The sequence below is a fragment of the Peromyscus maniculatus genome, chromosome 1 (genome assembly GCF_049852395.1).
Source record: "Peromyscus maniculatus bairdii isolate BWxNUB_F1_BW_parent chromosome 1, HU_Pman_BW_mat_3.1, whole genome shotgun sequence".
Classification (NCBI taxonomy): domain Eukaryota; kingdom Metazoa; phylum Chordata; class Mammalia; order Rodentia; family Cricetidae; genus Peromyscus; species Peromyscus maniculatus.
The window spans coordinates 67449251-67467073 of record NC_134852.1 but is presented as its reverse complement, the minus strand read 5'-3'; the positions used below and the strand labels follow the sequence as shown (position 1 = coordinate 67467073).

The following is a 17823-nucleotide window of genomic DNA, read 5'->3' as shown; positions in this document are numbered from 1 at the left end:
ATGCCTAGTCCTTGCCTCGCAGCAACTATGCTACTGACATTGGACAGACACCAGTCATATTAATCAACCCCATGTGTCTGCTGAGAAGGCAATGCCTTCCTTCCAGGCCTCAGAGGGTCACCTGAAAGCCTTTCCCCGCCTGTGACCTACTTTTAGATCTGTGACACAATACCCTTTTTCTGCACTACCCATCCCATAGCTTGTCAAGAAACGAGTCTTCAGCCAAACTCTAAACATGCCCTGATGTTATGAAAGGGTTTCATTATAAGATTCAGCAATGAATTAACGACTATCGGTGAATTAAATGAAAAGGGTTCTCTTGTACCAGTTTCTTTCCAAAAAGAATGGATGGATAAAGCCAAGGGTGCTAGTGAGGACTGATGAAGAACAGAAGGTGCTGGCAACCCTACCTGACATAAGCAGGCCTAGCATCCGCCTAGGTTATGGATGCTACTGCCAGTCCACACAACCTTTCGCCCTCTGGCCTAAAAGGTGACCAGTGGTTATTCCAGGGGGAACCAAATCTGCTTCTAAGGCCCACTAGAAACTTCAGCAGAAACATGGTCCATTCCCAAAAGATAGTGGCCCCCATCCCCTCCCGCGTCAACCCCTGGGCTGAGTGGGGGCCAGGCATTTGGTGAAAGTCTGGCGGCCTCTACCGGGCGCCTCAGCCTAGGGACGTTCCTCAACCCAGACACGACATGTGGCGCTCCGGAGAGGTGAGAGCGAGCGCGAGTCCGCCGGGGGCGCTGGGGAATCTGCAGCGGGGCAGCGCGCGGCCTCGGGCGCGGCGTGGAGCAGAGCCGCAGGGCGGCGGCGGGAGCGTGGGGCTCCGGGTCTCGTCGGCGCCGAGCGCAGGGCAAGTTCGCGCCGGCAGCATGGGGCGGTGACGCCGCACCGGCCCGCCGCGCCCGCCGCAGGGAGAGCGGGCGGCGGCGAAGCAGGATGAGCCCTCGCCGACGGCTCGCCAGCCGGGGCCCGAGCGCAGGGTAAGGAGCAGAGGTGGCCACGGTGGCTGGCGCCCCGGCCTCGGGACCGGGAGGAGCGCAGAGCAGCTGGGTGCTCGCAAGCCCGCAGCGCAAACTTTGCCCGGAGACTGCGGAGGCCACAGGCGCGGAGGACAGGGGACCTGGTGGCGTGGTTGGACGGGGCTCCGGGCGCAACACCTCGAGGTCCAGGGTAGACACCAGGTAACAGCTGCCTGCCGCGGTCTCCGAGCTCTCCCGCCTATAAGGCCGCTCCCGCCCGGGAGCAGGGGCGCGCGGTGGGCGCGGGCCCCACTTGGTGTCGCGCGCCTGTCGCGCGGGCTGCTCGAGGCCGGTTCTGGCTGCGCCGCCACTGCACCGCGCGCAGCAGAGGAAGAAGGCGCTGCCTGGCGAGCGCTCAGCCGACCCTGTCGGGGGCTAAGGAGGTCTGGAGGGCCAAGAGCGAGCCCGAGGGCCGGTCCACCGGAGGTGTCCGGCGGCGCTGCGGAGCGGCAGGTGCGGGGTGGCCGAGGCTGCGGCTCCGCAGTGCCACCCCCTCGCCCACCTGCGCTGTGCTCCAGCCCTGGTGAGCTCGCACCGCGATCTGGGGCCCCCCGGGAGAGCAGCCTCGCGGTGGGGATCGGGAAGTCGGGGGCTGAGGGGCTGCAGAAGGCACCGCCCGGGTTTCCCGCATGCGGCGCCGCGTGCTCGCCGCCTAGACTCGCCAGGCTACCGGCGCCGAGCCCCAGGATGCGCCCAGGCGACCACAGCATGTCAGTCTTCTGTTCTTGACTGGAGTCTCAGAGGGCCTTCTCCTAGGAGATGGAAGTACCTGTTGTGTGCTTCCCAGTTCTAGACTTTTGGGGGTCTCCTTGGAAAGATGTTTCTTTTTGGAACTCTGGCTTGCTCGTGGACATTGAGCACCCATTTGCGTTATGCGCAGGTTGAGATATATGTGCCTTCTCTAAGGTTGTTGCTGGCCCAGGGGCAGTGCTTGCTTGGATTTCCATTGCACTAACCAGAGCCCAGATAGGAACAGAGATATTTGTCAAGTGTCGTGATTCTAAGCCATGTAGTCCTGGGGGCATAATGCCGAGCCAGAAACTCTGACCCTCACAGACAGGTCTAACATTGCGATCCTCTAGAAGACGTGTTTCTGACGTATGCCTTTCCCCCTCTTCCCACACACTTTCAGCACCTTGCAGAACAAGAAGCAGCTTGCTGGCTTTGAACGTGTGACAAATATTTCAGAAAGGTAAATTTATCTCACTTGTGGATTTGATAGATACAAAATGCAGTTGTCAAATAACTTTGAGCCCTATGTTAATAACTGGGTCATTTGTGCTGTGCTAAGAAGTAAAACAATATTTGAGAGATGCAAAGAGCCTATCAACTGTGCATTCTGTAAAAGTGGAATGAAGCTGTACTGTCACCTTTTTACAGCGTCGTGCTGCCCAGGGAAAGTGGTACAAGCTGCTGGCACAGTCTACTGATAACAAGGACCAGCCAGGTTCCAGGCTTTGTCGGCTTCATTGTAGCAGCAGCATGCTTGGATTCACTGTAGGGACAGGAACATCCATGTTCATGTGCTCTCCCTTTTGTGTACTTTCAGCTTCAAGATCAAGTTGGAGGAAAAAACAGTTTTTCTTCCAAATTCATCTGCTTCAACTATTATTCATACTGGGAATGGACAATGGAATGTTCTCTAGATTTATCATGACCAAAACCCTCCTTGTCTTCTGTGTTTCCATGACCTTATCCAGTCACTTTGGGTAAGTTCTCCCCCGTGGTTTCATTTTATAGTCTTGGGGGCCTGTGCCGTTGTGAACCCCTGTAGGGCAGGACAGTCCTGGCCTGCCGTCTCTGCAATCCTGCACCCTTCAGTGGGTGGTGAATATGTCCCGACCCATGCTTCCTTCCTGAACAAAGTTGTTCCTGGTGCGGGGTCTCTGGAAGGAGTTAGACAGAAGAGGTTTTCACAAGTGGAAGCAGAGGATGGCTTGAGGGCAGCTGGTTCCTCCTGCTCAGGTTGGAAGAGATTCAGAAGTTCACGGGCGTTAAGGATATCTGCTGCTGTCAGACAAGTGTGTAACACACTCACTCCCTTCTTGCGTCCATTGTGCTGCTGAGTTTGCTGTTCTAGCCAGGCTGGTGCTTTGCATGTGGCATGGAAAGAGATCCAAAATAGTCATGGCTGAGCCAAGCACAGAGGTCAGAAACTACACCTGGTTCGCTCCTGAGTCTCTGGAAATGCCATTTCCATTGACCTCTTTCGTTTGGGCCCCGAGTGTCTCTGTACCAACACAAGCCTTTCCCTACCACACTAGTGATACCTAGTATTCCAGATGCAAGCCGTCAGGAGGCAATCAGTGTTCCTCTTCTCTCCTATGTCCCTCACTGCCCCAAATTGGCTAATCAAAGGATAGCAAGTTGAAGTAGTCCCGTTGGACAGTGTGTGCTGCTTGGTTTCCTGTTTACCAGTCCTCGTTCCCAAGGGAGCACTTGAGATAGTTAGAAGGACCGCAGCACACAGTCACCTGTTTCCGTTAGTACAGCTCGAGTGTACAGGCTGTTTGGTGGGTATTCACAGGTCCACTCTGCTGGAAAAAAATTCCAGTGAGGGCTCAGGCTTCTTACCAGGGGAAGTTAAGATGTATTGCCAGCATCTGAGAAAGTCTATCAATCTGTCTTCTCTCCTCTCTTCTTCTTTCCTTTCTTCCTCTTTTCTCCTTTTTCTCCTCTCCCTCTCATCTCTCTCTCTCATCTCTATCTCTATCACCTCTATATTTCTAATTTTGTCTCTGTCTCTTTTATCTCACCTTCTCGTCTCATTCTCCCTCTCTCTTCCTCTGTTCAAACTGAAAGGGTCAGAAGAGCAGAGAATGTCCAGAACACAGGCAGGAAATGCCATTCCCCACCAAGAGCATCCTTACTTGCTAGAAAAAAAGGTGTCTTTGCCGGCTGTTGCCCAGTCCTGTGCATCCTCTGTCCATTTGTGATGTACACACATGCAGACTACACTCTGGGGTCCATTTTTACAGGTCATATGCTTAGTGACTTTGGTTCTTAAACAGAGTAACACACACTTTGTCTAGCAGGTTGTGCTTTTCATCAAGTCACGAGACACACCATGAAAGATTTATTTATTTTATCCCCCATTTATTGAACACTATTCTTGCCTTGCTGATACTGAGGGGACATGCTCCTCCTCCCCAGCCCTTTGATTCTTCATCTACTACATGAGAGTATTTCCTTTGTAACTTCTTTATTAAATCCTATAAATTGTAGTATCCCCACTGCTTTTCTGAATGGAAGGGGTGCATGAATGAAATCCCATGAACATTCACTATTGCAAATTAATACATTGAGATAGTTGGCTTGTTTTCTGATATTCTATCTATACTGGGTGATATTTTAGAAGTTATGTCCATGCTGTGCTGTGCTATCTTGGGAACATACAGTTTATGTGATTTGGCACAATAATTACAATTGTGAATCAAATAAGGCAGGAAGCTATCACTCTCTCTGGTAGACGCAAGTCAGAAGTAGGAAGTCATGTGTGTGAGTTTAGCTCATTTCTTATTTAATTCTGTGGATTTCTAATGTCTTCTATGAATTAGAGATGGACCTGTCAGGTTCTGGAAGGAAATGCTGATTAAGTCTGAGGCTACCCCTCAATCTTTCAAAAACACTGACTGTGGGAGAAGATATTAATTTTTAGATATGAAGTTTTTAATTATTTTATACTTTATCATATGATACCTACAAACTACAGGGAGTATGTGAGGTGCAGCCATTTATTTTTAAAAGGTGTCCTAAATCCCTAACTTACAGGTGAGCATTCACTCCCATTTTGGTTCCTTCCCTTACTTGCTCCTCCTGTATGTATTTGTATGTATCTGGGATCATCCTACATCCAGCTTTTTGTTGGCTTTGGGCCATAACCTTCCACTGTTACAAATTCCTTGGGCTTTGTGATTTTAAAATGGATAGATATTGTAGCAGTGCATGAGTGGGACACCATTAGCTCCTTCCTGACTTGGGGACACTTACATTATTTCTGATTTTACAGTTATCGCTTCTCTTGTACAGAACACAGTTTGTCTGTAAATTTCTTAATATCTGAACTTGTTTATATGAGAAGCTCTCCCTAGGAGTGGGCTTACACACACCAGGTGCTGTGAGTGTTTGCCCAGCTTCTTTAGATAACAAGGGAGCCAAGCAGCACATGGTATACACAGACCACATCAGAAGACATACCACGCCCCCACTTATTTCTTCTCAGATGAGGTTCTGCTTACTTACAGATTAATTATATGTAGGAATAATTGTGTTGAAACCCAGCCAGTTCCATAAAATTTCCTTGACTTTAAATCTTGACAGAATAATAACTACTACAAGGCAAAACACCGATTCTCCCAGTGTTTTAAGTCAATCCAAGGGACCGCCTTATGAGCTCAGTGTCATTAGTCCCATCCTGCAGCTGGCAAGGTGGGATGGCTGAGTATCTTACAGGAAACTGTACAGAGCCAACACCTGCTGGGATCCTCATGCTGCACTGTCCTGTGCCATTCTGCTCACTTCTACCCTGTGCTCTTTTCTCTGACTGCATTTTTTTTTTAATATGTCAAAGCAATGTACAAGCTGGGGGGTATGTACCTGGAGTGTACCATGCATGTTGGACTTGGAAAGAGTTTTCTATACTCTGAGATTGGGGAAGGGAACAGTTTGAATATATTCTCCTTCCCTCTTCCCTCCACCAAAGAAGGGATTTCTCTGATTAAGGTTCAAAGGAAGTTGGAAAGGGAAGTTACAAAGGTCCTAGTTCGATTGTAACTCGGATCAGAGAATTACTGATGCTCCTAAATGTGCCCAGGAGACTTGAGAGCTGGCAAGGGTAAGGAGATCTATGCAGAATCAGGCAGGGAAAAATGAGGAAAGATGCAACATATAAGGTTCTGTCCAGGTACAAGCTGACACATTGCATTTGTGAAAATCTATGCATTCAGCAACAAAAGATATATTTGTGAGGAGGGAAGTGTATTTGGAGCTTACATAAGATAGTTAATGCGAACTTGCTTTGAAAATATCATGAGAATTATTTGTCTTTTTCCACGTAATTTTCTAAATTTAGTCACCAACAGCTCATTTTCAATAGTTTTGTGATTTTACTATCGGTTGTGAATTATAGAACAGGGCATGAGTCAAGCATACAACTGAACCAAGACCTTATACTCAGTCACTGCCATGGCCCATTCAGATGCATGGAGTTATTTAAGTCATTATAGTCATTTTAATGAAACCAGTCGTCGAAATTACACAGTGTAGAAAAAATTAGCACTGAGACAGTATGGGGATCAACGTGCTGCCAAAGTATATAACATTAAGTTTAAACTGGAATTAATTTATCACTATTTAAAAACTATACTTTGTCAGACTTGAGAGGCCAGTGACAATTGCAAGGCACATTTGAGGATTAGTAGTTCAATAAGGTAATGTCAGATTTCATTCATTTACTGGTATTAACATAGAGATTTGGAAATACATTTGAATTTTATTACATGGGAGCTGCAATTCAAACAGATGTCGGAAAACAAAATTTTTAACTGACAATGAAAAGCAGGCTCTCACACACATGAAGAAAGATCTTTCTTTCTCTGTGTACATGTGTGGCAGCCTGGTCTTTGGTCCCACAAAGAGGGACCATTTCATTCTCCTTCCTAAACGCAAAGATAGATGCCTCTCCTAACTGCCGCAGTAAGCATGTCTGAATCGTGCCTGCACTTGCCCTATCTTCTGAAGCGGGAAGCTGTCCTGCATCCCCTCCGATGATAACAAATCCCTCCTTCCCCAGAGCTGCAGGTTCCCGAGGCTCAGGACACACAGCTGGTGTAATGGCTGTAAAAACACTGCAGCGGTGCAGTCAAAGCAGTTAGCAGGGGCAGAGCCGAACTGATGGCTCAGTCTGGAGGCTGCCGAGAGGGACGACGGGCAGAGATGAGGAGGGTGGTCCTGCGCAGGGCAGAGTGTTCCGTACCTCAGCGGAGTGATGGAGCTATCCTTAACCTCGTTCCAAAAGACAGAAAGAGAACATGCTTCCAGGCTTTCTACTTTATAAATCTAACTTTGAGCATGTTCGACACACCAGTGCTCAGTGAGCAGTGCTCCGAGGGTTGGCAAGGAGTATAGCTCTGCTAAGTAGACTGTCCCTGAGCTCCAGAATGAGTCACCAGCTGGGCTCAAGGAAGGGGGAGATGGTGGGTACTTGGTTTTGTATGACGAGTCAGTGGCACAGAATACATGTTTTAATTGGTGTGGAATTCAAAGGGAAGTATTAGAATTAAAAGCAAAAAGAAATCTTCTCTCGCTCTCATAGCAGCAAGATTTACCAAGAGGCATATGGGTGCACTGCACAAGTTTTCAGAATGCTGCTGTTAAAACATGCTTTTTTAATTTTTACTAAGTTCTCATTCAGTGCATAAGAAGAGCTCAAACTCTAGAATTTAGGAAATTGTGCCGAGTGTTTTGCTACTGAATGTGGAAATCACCCCTTGCCTCCTGGATGGCTAGCATTCCCATTGCAAAGGCCCCTCCACTGTGTCCTAATGTTTATGGCACCACAGAATAGACACAGCAGGAGAGGGAATCTATGTGTTAGAAAAAAAGAACATCAGAGTCTAGAAGATGACTTGGGCCAATCCTGAACAGCCCAGGCCAAAACCACTGTGATGTAAGGTTTCTGGAACCTAATGCATAGCAAAGGATCACCTGTGAGGAATAGAAAAGCTCCATCTTATCTGTATTTCAGAACTGTTTCAAAAGCAGACAGAACCTAAAAGTCAGAAAATGTATAGGCCAATTGTTTTCAATTTAAGAAAGAATTGACCTATCAGTTCAAAATCAGCTTGATTCTATCCCAAGATCACTAGTGATAAGTATGAAGAGTATTTTTGATGGTGGCTCAAGCTCTTATCTTTGTTTTGGCTCATTTTTGTGAGATCAGAAGTTCCTTAACCAGCCTTCAGCTCCGTTTCTGAATCTCATACTTGGGGATAATAATGGATCCATCATCACAAGGCTGATGCCTTGATTAACCTATGCAAAATGCTCAGACTGATCCAGGTGTGAGTCTGTGTGCTAAGCCACACTATCCACAGGGTTTAGTGCACAATGAAGACCATATCCAGGGTTATACCCATGCAACCTCCCTTGCCTGAGTGTGGTGGGGGTCATCACCCTGCTTTGGCTGTAGTGTGAATGTGTCCCGTTCCACATTTCTGGCACTGTTATAGGTGCTAAGAGCCATAAAGAAACTGGCTTCAGTGAGAGTGTGTTCCGATGTGAAAAAGACAGGCAACACACCAGCAATGGTGAAGTTAAGTTGCCCAATAAAAGAGTAATTCAGAAGAAAGATAGTAAAGGTGCCGGAAGGAGATGCTACTGGGGACCTGAGGGAAATGGGGGTTTAGTAACAGCATTAATGGTGGAGAAGACCAAACTTGTATGGGGAATGGTGATGAGTGCAGGATTCCACAGCAGGGGCTCCCTGGGGAAATGGGCAACAGCCAGCAGCTAGCTTAGCATCAGTGGTACAGCTCCATGGGAGGCATAATCACAGTTTAAGGGAGAGAACTGGATTAGTTCTGGAGTGTCAGATGACTTTCCTTTGAGGGTTGCTCTGGGCCATGGAGTGGAGTGGAATTTCTTGTTGTTTGTTCGTTTATACTTTTTGTTTATATTGTTGGTTTTTGAGAAAGGGCCTCATGTATCCCAAGTTAGTCATGAACTCTCTGTAAAACCAAGGAGAGACTTGAACTCCTGATCCTCTAACTCATGAGATTATTGTGTGTGCCACCATGCCTAATGTATGCAGTCCTAGGGTGCAAACCTAGGGCTTTGTGCACTCTACCAACTGAGCTATTGCCTCATCCCATTTTATGTTTTGGAGATGAGACTGCCTAATGTCATGTGATCCTCCTACTGTAGCCAGCTGGATATCTGAGACTATATACTGCTGTGCCAGGTGACCTCACTGAGTAGCTTTAAGCAAGCATGTTCCTGTTCAGATGTAGCAATGATATGACCTCAGTGTTGCATCCCCTGTGAGTGCAGAGTGAACAGAACTGAGTGGAATTGGTGTAAAACAGGGAGAGATGGAGCTGGTGTGCAGTTAGTTGACAGGTGTTTGCATAAAAAAAGGTTTATTTTAACCAATGGGATGTGTTGATGGGATGACATGAGCACGAAGGAAAGATTAAAGGTCAAGGATGCACCATCAACTCTTTCTCTTATCATTGAGACAGAGAAGAGAGTAGAAAATGTGTGTGTAGCTATGGTTTTGTAAGCTCTTGGAGAAACCACTTCCACATCCAAGTAGCTGGGCAGTCCTTTGCACACAGGGGCCTGGAGTCTGGAGAAGGACTGGGTTGCATCATGATTTAAAAGCTACTGGGCATGAGGACAGATAGAAACTGAGTATAGACAGAGTGGGAAGAGGCCCATAGATTGTGCCCTTGGACATTATGGTGTTATGAGTTTAGGAGGCTAAGAGTGAGGGCAAGACTGAAAGGGACAGAGAAGAGGAATGAACAGAAGAGTAAAGCTGGACACAGAAGCACTTAGGGTTAAAGCAGGAAGACCTTAGCTTCAACCTACACAACATAACCCTGTCTTTAAAATTAACAAGTAAGCAAGTATGCACACTACAGCCAGAACCTAAAGACAAGAGTTTGTAGAGGCTAAGAGGAGAAAGTTCTGTAGGAAGGGGGATGCAGTTGTCTCTGCTAACTGTAGCTACTGGGCCCTTTGAGTTAAAGCATTTGGTCTTGACTCTTGGATTTGGCAATTCAGAGCTGACTCCTGGCCTTTAGCAAAGAGAGGTTCCTGGGTTATAGGTTGCAGGAGCTAGACAGGGGCAGCAGCAAGAGAAGGGAAGAGAGGTGTGTGTGTTGGGGGGGGGGGGGGAGTTCCTCAGTGAATTCCCCGAGAAGAGGAACAAAGGGGCAGGGTAATACCTAGGTGCTGTGACTGTGGAGTCACAGTGATAAGCGTTGGGAACCCAAGCCAGGCAGCAGTGCCAAGGACATAGAGAACCTGCAGGAAGAGGGGTGAGGAAGATAGCTTTGATTTGGGCAGCTGAAGGGCAAGCACTGGAAGGCCTGGGGGCATGAGGAGAACCTCAAATTTCTGGCCCAGTACTTCATGGCCGGGGCTTTAGCCATATGAAATGTATTGCAAGTTCACATTCCCACCTTGAGACTGGAGTGCTCTCATGGGGAAACAAAATTGTAGCCAGTGCCCATGCTACAATGGCCTGCCTTGCTATTATTTATGATAGCTACAGAAGTATGCAAGGGACAACTGAGGAAAATATCAGTGCATGACCCTGTTTATTGAGAGTTATATAAGGACCTTAGCAAGTGAGATAACATTTCTTAGAAATGCTAAAAACCAGAGGAAGGAATGCAGTTTCAGAATATAGGTACACTAACACACAAAGTGAACCCACAAAGTCAATTCACAAAAAATGTTCACATCAAAACTGCCTGAAGTTATCACTACTGAGCCATTTTGTGTGAATCACATATGGCTGTTAATACAAGCATAGACAATATCACAAACCTAGCACTCCGTCTTCTCCAGTACCATCTGTGCTATGACAATGTTCAAATGACCTTCTAAGGCTGATGAGAGATTGTCCTCTTTAGAATACCGTAGTAGTGAAATCTCAGCAGGGTCACTTAACACATCACCATTCTTATTAGATATTACAATCTGGATGTATAAATAGCAAAATTACACTGGTGGAAAATCCTTTAAAATTCTTCACACACACACACACACACACACACACACACACACACACACACACACACACACGATTCTTCTAGATCACAACTGAGAAAACAACTCTTAGCCAACTCCCTTTGCAGAACCCAATGTCCCTTGGTGTTCCTGGGGATCTGGTTTCAGAAGCCCCTCTGGATTTCAAAGTCCCTTATGTGAAATGGCACGGTATTTGCATGTAACCTGTGTATACCCTGCCGTGTGCCACACTGTTTCTAGATTCACACACAGTATAAATGGTGATGCACTTGGGGAGACAATGACAGGAACAAATTCCTGGGTATGAGTGCTACAGATGCTAGCTTCTTCTGAACCTTCTCAGTCAGTGGTTGATGAAGTTTGTGCATGTAGACCCTGAAGACATGGGAGGTCATGACCAAATTCTGCAGCAATTCTACAGTTTGTGCTGTGTGGGTATGGTAGATCTGAGGGTGGCTCCCTCTGGATTTCCCATCCCTGATTCCACGCTCCTCATTTTCCTTCAGCTTCATTCAGAAATTCAAACAAACTGGACATGGTGGAGACACCTGGAGTTCCAGCTAACTGGGAGTCTGTGGCAAAAACAAAACAAACAGACAAACGAAGAAACCTGCTTTAGACCAGGAGGTCAAGGCTAACTTGTGCCCCATAGTGTAAGACTTCATTTGAAAAACAAAACAAAACAAAACAAAAAAACAAAAGAAGTCAGATTGTGGTGGCACACACCTTTAATCCCAGCACTCGGGAGGCAGAGGTGGGAGGATCTCTGAGTTCGAAGCCAGCCTGGGCTACAGAGTGAGTTCCAGGACAGGCTCCAAAGCTACACAGAGAAACCTTGTCTCGAAAAACCAAAAAGAAAAGAAAAAGAAAGGCCAAAAGAAATACATCCAGCTAATGACTCTCACGTGACCCATCTCTCACCTCCCCTGTTGTCTCCTGAGTCACTGCCCCCTTTCTTCTCCCATCCTGCTTCTCCCAAGTCTGTAATTCATAAGTAGTCCAGGGGCCTTGTCAAAAAAGACTTCAAGTCACCATTATCTTCAAGAAGATTTTACAAGTACAGCACGGCATCAAAAGTCTTTTATGGATTTGTTTGTGACTACCTTCCCAGGTGCATGTTACCATTTTTGTTTTGTTTTGTTTGAGACAGGGTTTCTCTGTGTAACTTTGGATCCTGTCCTGGAACTCGCTCTGTAGCCCAGGCTGGCCTCGAACTCACAGAGATCCACCTGGCTCTGCCTTCTGAGTGCTGGGATTAAAGGCGTGTGCCACAACCACCTGACCACATGTTACCATTTTTTTAAAGTTTTGTGGTATTAATGATTAAACCCAGAGCTTGGCCCCTTGCAGTGCTCTGTTACCCAGTGCCTGGCCCCTGGCAGTGCTCTGCTATTCAGTGCCTGGCCCCTTGCAGTGCTCTGTTACCAAGTGCCTGGCTTCATGCAGTGCTCTGCTATCCAGTACCTAGCCCTTGCAGTGCTGTGATGTTCAATACTTGGTCTTTGCAGTGCTCTTATACCCAGTGCCTGGCCCCTGGCAGTGCTCTGCTATCCAGTGCCTAGTCCTTGCAGTGTTCTGTTACCCAGTGCCTGGCCCCTTGTAGTGCTCTGCTATCCAGTGCCTGGCCCCTTGCAGTGCTCTGTTACCAAGTGCCTGGCCCCTTGCAGTGCTCTGCTATCCAGTGCCTGGCCCCTTGCAGTGCTCTGCTACCCAGTGCCTGGCCCCTTGCAGTGTTCTGCTATCCAGTGCCTGGCCCCTTGCAGTGCTCTGTTACCAAGTGCCTGGCCCCTTGCAGTGCTCTGTTACCCAGTGCCTGGCCCCTTGCAGTGCTCTGCTATTCAGTGCCTGGCCCCTTGCAGTGCTCTGTTACCCAGTGCCTGGCCCCTTGCAGTGCTCTGCTATCCAGTACCTAGTCCTCACAGCTCTGTGCTGTTCAGTACTTGGCCTTTGCAGTGCTCTGTTACCCAGTGCCTGGCCCCTTGCAGTGCTCTGTTACCCAGTGCTTGGCTCCTTGCTGTGCTCTGTTACTGTGGTTCAGTTTAGCCCTAGTGCTGGCTTTTATCAGAGGTCTCACATTCCTTCTGCAAATACCACTTGTCTTTTGGGGACCACTGTTCATAATTCTCTCCAGTACCCCTTTCACTGGATTGAGCCAATATAGAGCCTCAAAAATTCAGGACTGTTTTCTTCTGTTGCAAACCTAGACAGAGCCCTTGTTCTTTTTCTCCTTTGAGTTCCTCTCACGTCATGCTTTGTGAAGTGACACTAGGTTCCTATCCCTGCTGTTCTCTACTAAAAGTCTCTAGTACTAAAATTTCTCATATCTAGATGTAAGGGCTAATGCTGCCTTCTACATGTCCCTATTTCTCACCACTGTAACTGGCACAGGTTCAGACACTCATCGTTAGGTCCCATCACTGGGATTCCCTGAGGATACATTTGAAGATTTAGAGGCTCCTGGAGCTCGTGGCACTGGCCCTGTGGCAGCCCTTCTGTCTCCAGCTTAGCCCTAGAATACCCACTTTCTACCAGGAGGTCACTAGGTAGGAGGCAGGCCCCACAAATACTGTTTCGTATTCTCTCTGAGATCAGTTAAACCTGGGACTCCAGGGACCAGAAATTGAGAAGAAGCTATAATGCCTTGAAAAGGCCAGAAGTGAGACAACAGGGAGTGGGAGAGAGCCCTTCACTTGCTGAGGGCATCCAGTTTATTTCTCTTAAAGACTGCCCAGAAAACCAGCCTCTTATTGGATCAGGTTTTGTAAGATGCTGATTCCTAAGTTCATTTTATCAGAATTAGAAGTTGGACTGCCATGACAGAGATTTCAGGGACATTTGGTATTCTGCAGTACCTACCAGTGTCCCTATCTGTCCCTCAGGCACTGTGCTCATCAGGCTGAAAACCAGGGCTCATTTGTATCACTTATACTTCAAACCAAAATCACCAGAGTCACTGGGTCACATCCTTGTGCCTCCTGTATGAACTAGGCAAGGAAATGTAAAAAGGAGTGGTTTTTAAAACAGGTTAGATTGGTTTTATATAGTTGGTCCAACATACCAGCAGATTCTGCATCTGTGAATTTAACCACACATTTTCCATTTTTCATTAAAAATATTGGAAAAATTGCCTTCTCTCTAACTGAGCATGTGTAGACTTTTCTCCTTACACTATTCTCTAGATAATATGATTTAATAACCATCAGCACAACTGGTCTAGAGATGATTAAAGTATACGAGAGGCTGTGTGGAGATGCTATGCAAACCTACAGCAATTATAAAAGGGATCTGAGCTCCCACATATTTTGGTTTCCATATTGAAGGGCATCTCTGTTGTCTTAAGAATCCCTTTTCCTGGATGATAAACAAATGTTAAAGTGGAAGAATTGGAGCATTGGATAAGTGTATCATGTTTTCTATACTTCTCAATAGTAATATTGAAAAACTATAAGGAAACTTTCATGTTTCAAGAGAATGTAGCTATTTTAGCCTTATATTATAATTGAATTAAACTTCAATTATAAGTGAAGTAGGTTATCAACCTTTAAAAGTATTTCTTTTATGCTAAAGATGCGGTCAGTAGTAACAGATTTAATTTCACCTCACAAAAAATCCACGCCTTCAAAGATATTTTACCTTGCCCCTGAAGCAGGAGCTCACTCACAATTGTGCTAGGAGTGAGCAGACCCCTTGACCATCCTCAGTAGGATTAAGATGGATGGTGGCCAGGCCTGCCTGGGGAGGACACTGGCTCAGCATGAGGCTCTTCAGTCACACTGCTCCCCACTGAACACAGACTCCAGTATGTCCCCACTGTTTTCCTTTTCAAGTGCTTTGGTGGAGTCAAACCAGAGTTTCTTTCTGACTAAGAAGTAGTCCTTAAAGATCTTGCAGCTTGATGAAGACATAACTAAGTACCCAGATGTCTGTAGGTGAAGGAGGCACTGTGCCAGGGCAGCAGACAGTACTTGTATAATCCTCAACACTGTGAGAATAGGACATTGCACAGCCACATATTACAGGTGATTCATTTTGGGGGTTGATTATGGAAAACAAAGAAACAAAATCTCCCAAACAACAGCTGCAAAATATAAACCCTGTTCTTCCCTAAGAGGCATTTCCAGGGATTTTTTTTTTCTTAATGTCTTTTTTCTACTCCTGGCACATGACTATTTAATACAACAAAGACAATATTCCAACCCCCCTCCATACCCAGCCCTGAATGCTACTACATGAAGAACCAAAGATCAATACAGGAGGCAATTATGGCAGGGCAGGGAAGATACTGAAATTTTGCAAAGAAAAGTGTCATTATGGGCAAGTGTGAGTAGGTATTATAAAATATAAAATAAAAAATGTGTCTAGCTGGAGAGATGGTTTAGAAGTTAAGAGCACTGACTGCTCTTCCAGAGAACATTGGTTCAATTCCCAGCACCCACATGGTGATTCACAACCATCTGTAACTCTAGTTTCAGAAGATCTAATACCATCTTTTGGCCTCTGTGAGCACCAATCATGTACACAGACATGCATACAGGCAAAACACCCATGCACATAAAATAAAAATAAGAAATTATGTCCAATAAATGGAAACAGTTTTGGAATTTCTAAGTATTGCATCTATCCCTGGCATTGGTGACAATGTGGGTATGTGTAAAGTGAGAATCAGATCCAAGAGGCACACCAATTGCCTGAAACAGTGAAGCAGTGGACATACATCTACAGAAGACAGGGGAGGAAAGAAAGAAGGGGAGGGAGAGAGAGAGAGGAGAGAGAGAGAGAGAGAGAGAGAGAGAGAGAGAGAGAGAGAGAGAGAGAGAGAGAGAGAGCACACTAAGCAATACAGTGACCCGCTGTCATGAAAATAGCCAATGATACTACCAAGTCTTTTTCTCTTGATAGCTGGGTATCCTATCCAATGGGATTGAATAACATTTCACAACTCATAATCGACCAGCTTAGAAAAGCCCTTGGAATGCAAAATAATTGTTGCTTGATTGTGGGGATATTTTCCAAACCTTTGATGGGTGCCCAAAATTTAGGATAGTGTTAAATCCCACATCTGCAAAATTTTTTTCCATATAATGCACACCTGTGCTAAATTTCAGTCTATAAATTAGGCATACTAAGAGATCAAGAACAATAGTAATAAAATAGAAAAATTCTAATACCATACTGTAATGAAATTGCCAACATCATCACCCTTGTATGTCAGGACTATTTATTAAATTAAGTAAATGTTACTTGACATTATACATGACAATGGTGTGACAGGCCAGCTGATAACTGAGACAGCTATTAAATGACTAGTTGGCAGGTAGCACATACAATATAGATACTCAGAAGTACTATTCCCTAGATAATATACAATTTATCAATTCTGAATTGCCTATTTATGACATTTTTAAGACTTTTGAACGAAGTTGACCTTGGGTACTTTAAGCAGCAGGAAATGGACTCATGTATGAAGATGTACAGTGCTGTTGTTTTTTTCCTACTGTTGAATATCTCACACCTTAATTTTTAAATTGAAGAGATAGTGAGGCCTTTCGAACATTAGGCATCTGGACATTGCCTAAAATTGGATAACCAGATGGACAATAACTGAATGTCATGAGAAGGAGACTGTGAGGCCAGACGTTTTGTGCCCAGTTATTAGACAACCAAGCAAGCCTAGCATTCTTCTTATGCAGCCCAAATGCTTCAAGGCTTTCCACCTAGCCACTAGCTACTCGGGGGGGGGGGGGCTCCATTGTTTCTTCTGAAGTTTGAAATTCTCATGGGTGTTAGAAATAAGAGGCATGTGATATCTTCAAATACTAAAAACAATGAAATACTCATATCTGTAGGCTCTGTAATAACAGGACCTAAGCTAGCTTGTGAGAGCTTCAGCTGTATGCATTTTAATCGTGATATGAAAATTAGATCAAGGGAACTTTATGCTTATTGAAAAGAGATCTTCGTTGGGGCCAGGGAAGGATTGATCTGCTTAGATGCAATCAATGGAAATGCATGGTTTGCAAGAGCTGAGTGGGAAAAGGGCATGTGCATTCTAACCTCAGCTTCTCACAGAGAGATGGCAAGTCTGATTTCAACAACTGCATGAGAGGAAGTGCTTCTGCAGACCCAGCATCCCACAGCCAGGCTTTCCAGAGAAGTGCCAGGAATCATGTGCTCTTCTTCTGAGTGCCAAGAGTACTGAATTTCAACTGGTAATGCGCCTTAAGTCTGGGATGCCCAGACCAGCTTGTACATCAGGTGCTGACTGCACACTTGAAATCATCTGAAATAAATGGAGGATCTGTGGTCTTCAGACATGTTACTGTCTCCTGGGCATGTATACTTCCTGTCCCCCAGATGGTCTTCTTGGTTTGTTCAGCTTTTCTCAGGTATATGCTGAGGTCAGAATCGCTGTATGTCTGCTGGACCAAGTTCTTGGAAATAATTGTTTTCATTGATCACATTTAAGTAGGTCGATTCTGGCTTCCAGCTCCAGCTCCACCTTCTTTTGGAGTCTAGAAAACATTACACCATTGAATGAAACCAGAATATTCTTGTTCATTTTCTGAAGGCCAGTCTGCTACTAAGGGTGGAGTGAGATTCGGGCTCACCTTCTTGTCCTCTACCATAGATGGATGGATGGATGGATGGATGGATGGATGGATGGATGGATGGATGGATGGATGGATGATTAATAGATAGATAGATAGATAGATAGATAGATAGATAGATAGATAGATAGATAGATAGGATCTCAGTGTGTAGCTTTTGCTGGCCTGGAACTCACTATATAGACCAGGCTGGTCTTGAACTCACAGAGATCTGCTTGTCTCTGCCTCCTGAGTGCTGGGAATAAAGGTTTGTGCCACCACGCATTTCCATGGGTTAAAATTTCCTGCCTCCCTGTTCTCAGTGATGACTTTCAAACTCAGTTTTTCTGATTTAGATAAAGTTCTGAAATCCCTGCAATTTCACAATCCCGCTATGTTCAGAGACTCATTTTTTTTCTTTTTCCTTTTCAAATGTGGCTAAAGCA

At 45.7% G+C, this 17823-nt stretch overlaps 1 protein-coding gene across 8 annotated transcripts in view; it reads left to right on the top strand.

Moving 5' to 3' along the window:
• The first annotated feature begins 638 nt into the window (after positions 1 to 638).
• Positions 639 to 17823, top strand: part of Gabra5 (gamma-aminobutyric acid type A receptor subunit alpha5) — a 98350-nt gene continuing 81165 nt past the window's right edge. The window contains exons 1-3 of one of the 8 annotated variants that reach the window (XM_042277161.2): positions 666 to 719; positions 2161 to 2220; positions 2578 to 2737. In XM_042277161.2, the coding sequence (XP_042133095.1) occupies positions 2652 to 2737 (86 nt within the window). In that variant the 5' untranslated portion in view covers positions 666 to 719; positions 2161 to 2220; positions 2578 to 2651. Of the gene's footprint in view, positions 720 to 792; positions 1552 to 2160; positions 2221 to 2577; positions 2738 to 17823 lie in introns of those variants that run through there. The other 7 variants (XM_015986937.3, XM_042277160.2, XM_015986938.3 and 4 more) reach the window with 7 other exon arrangements.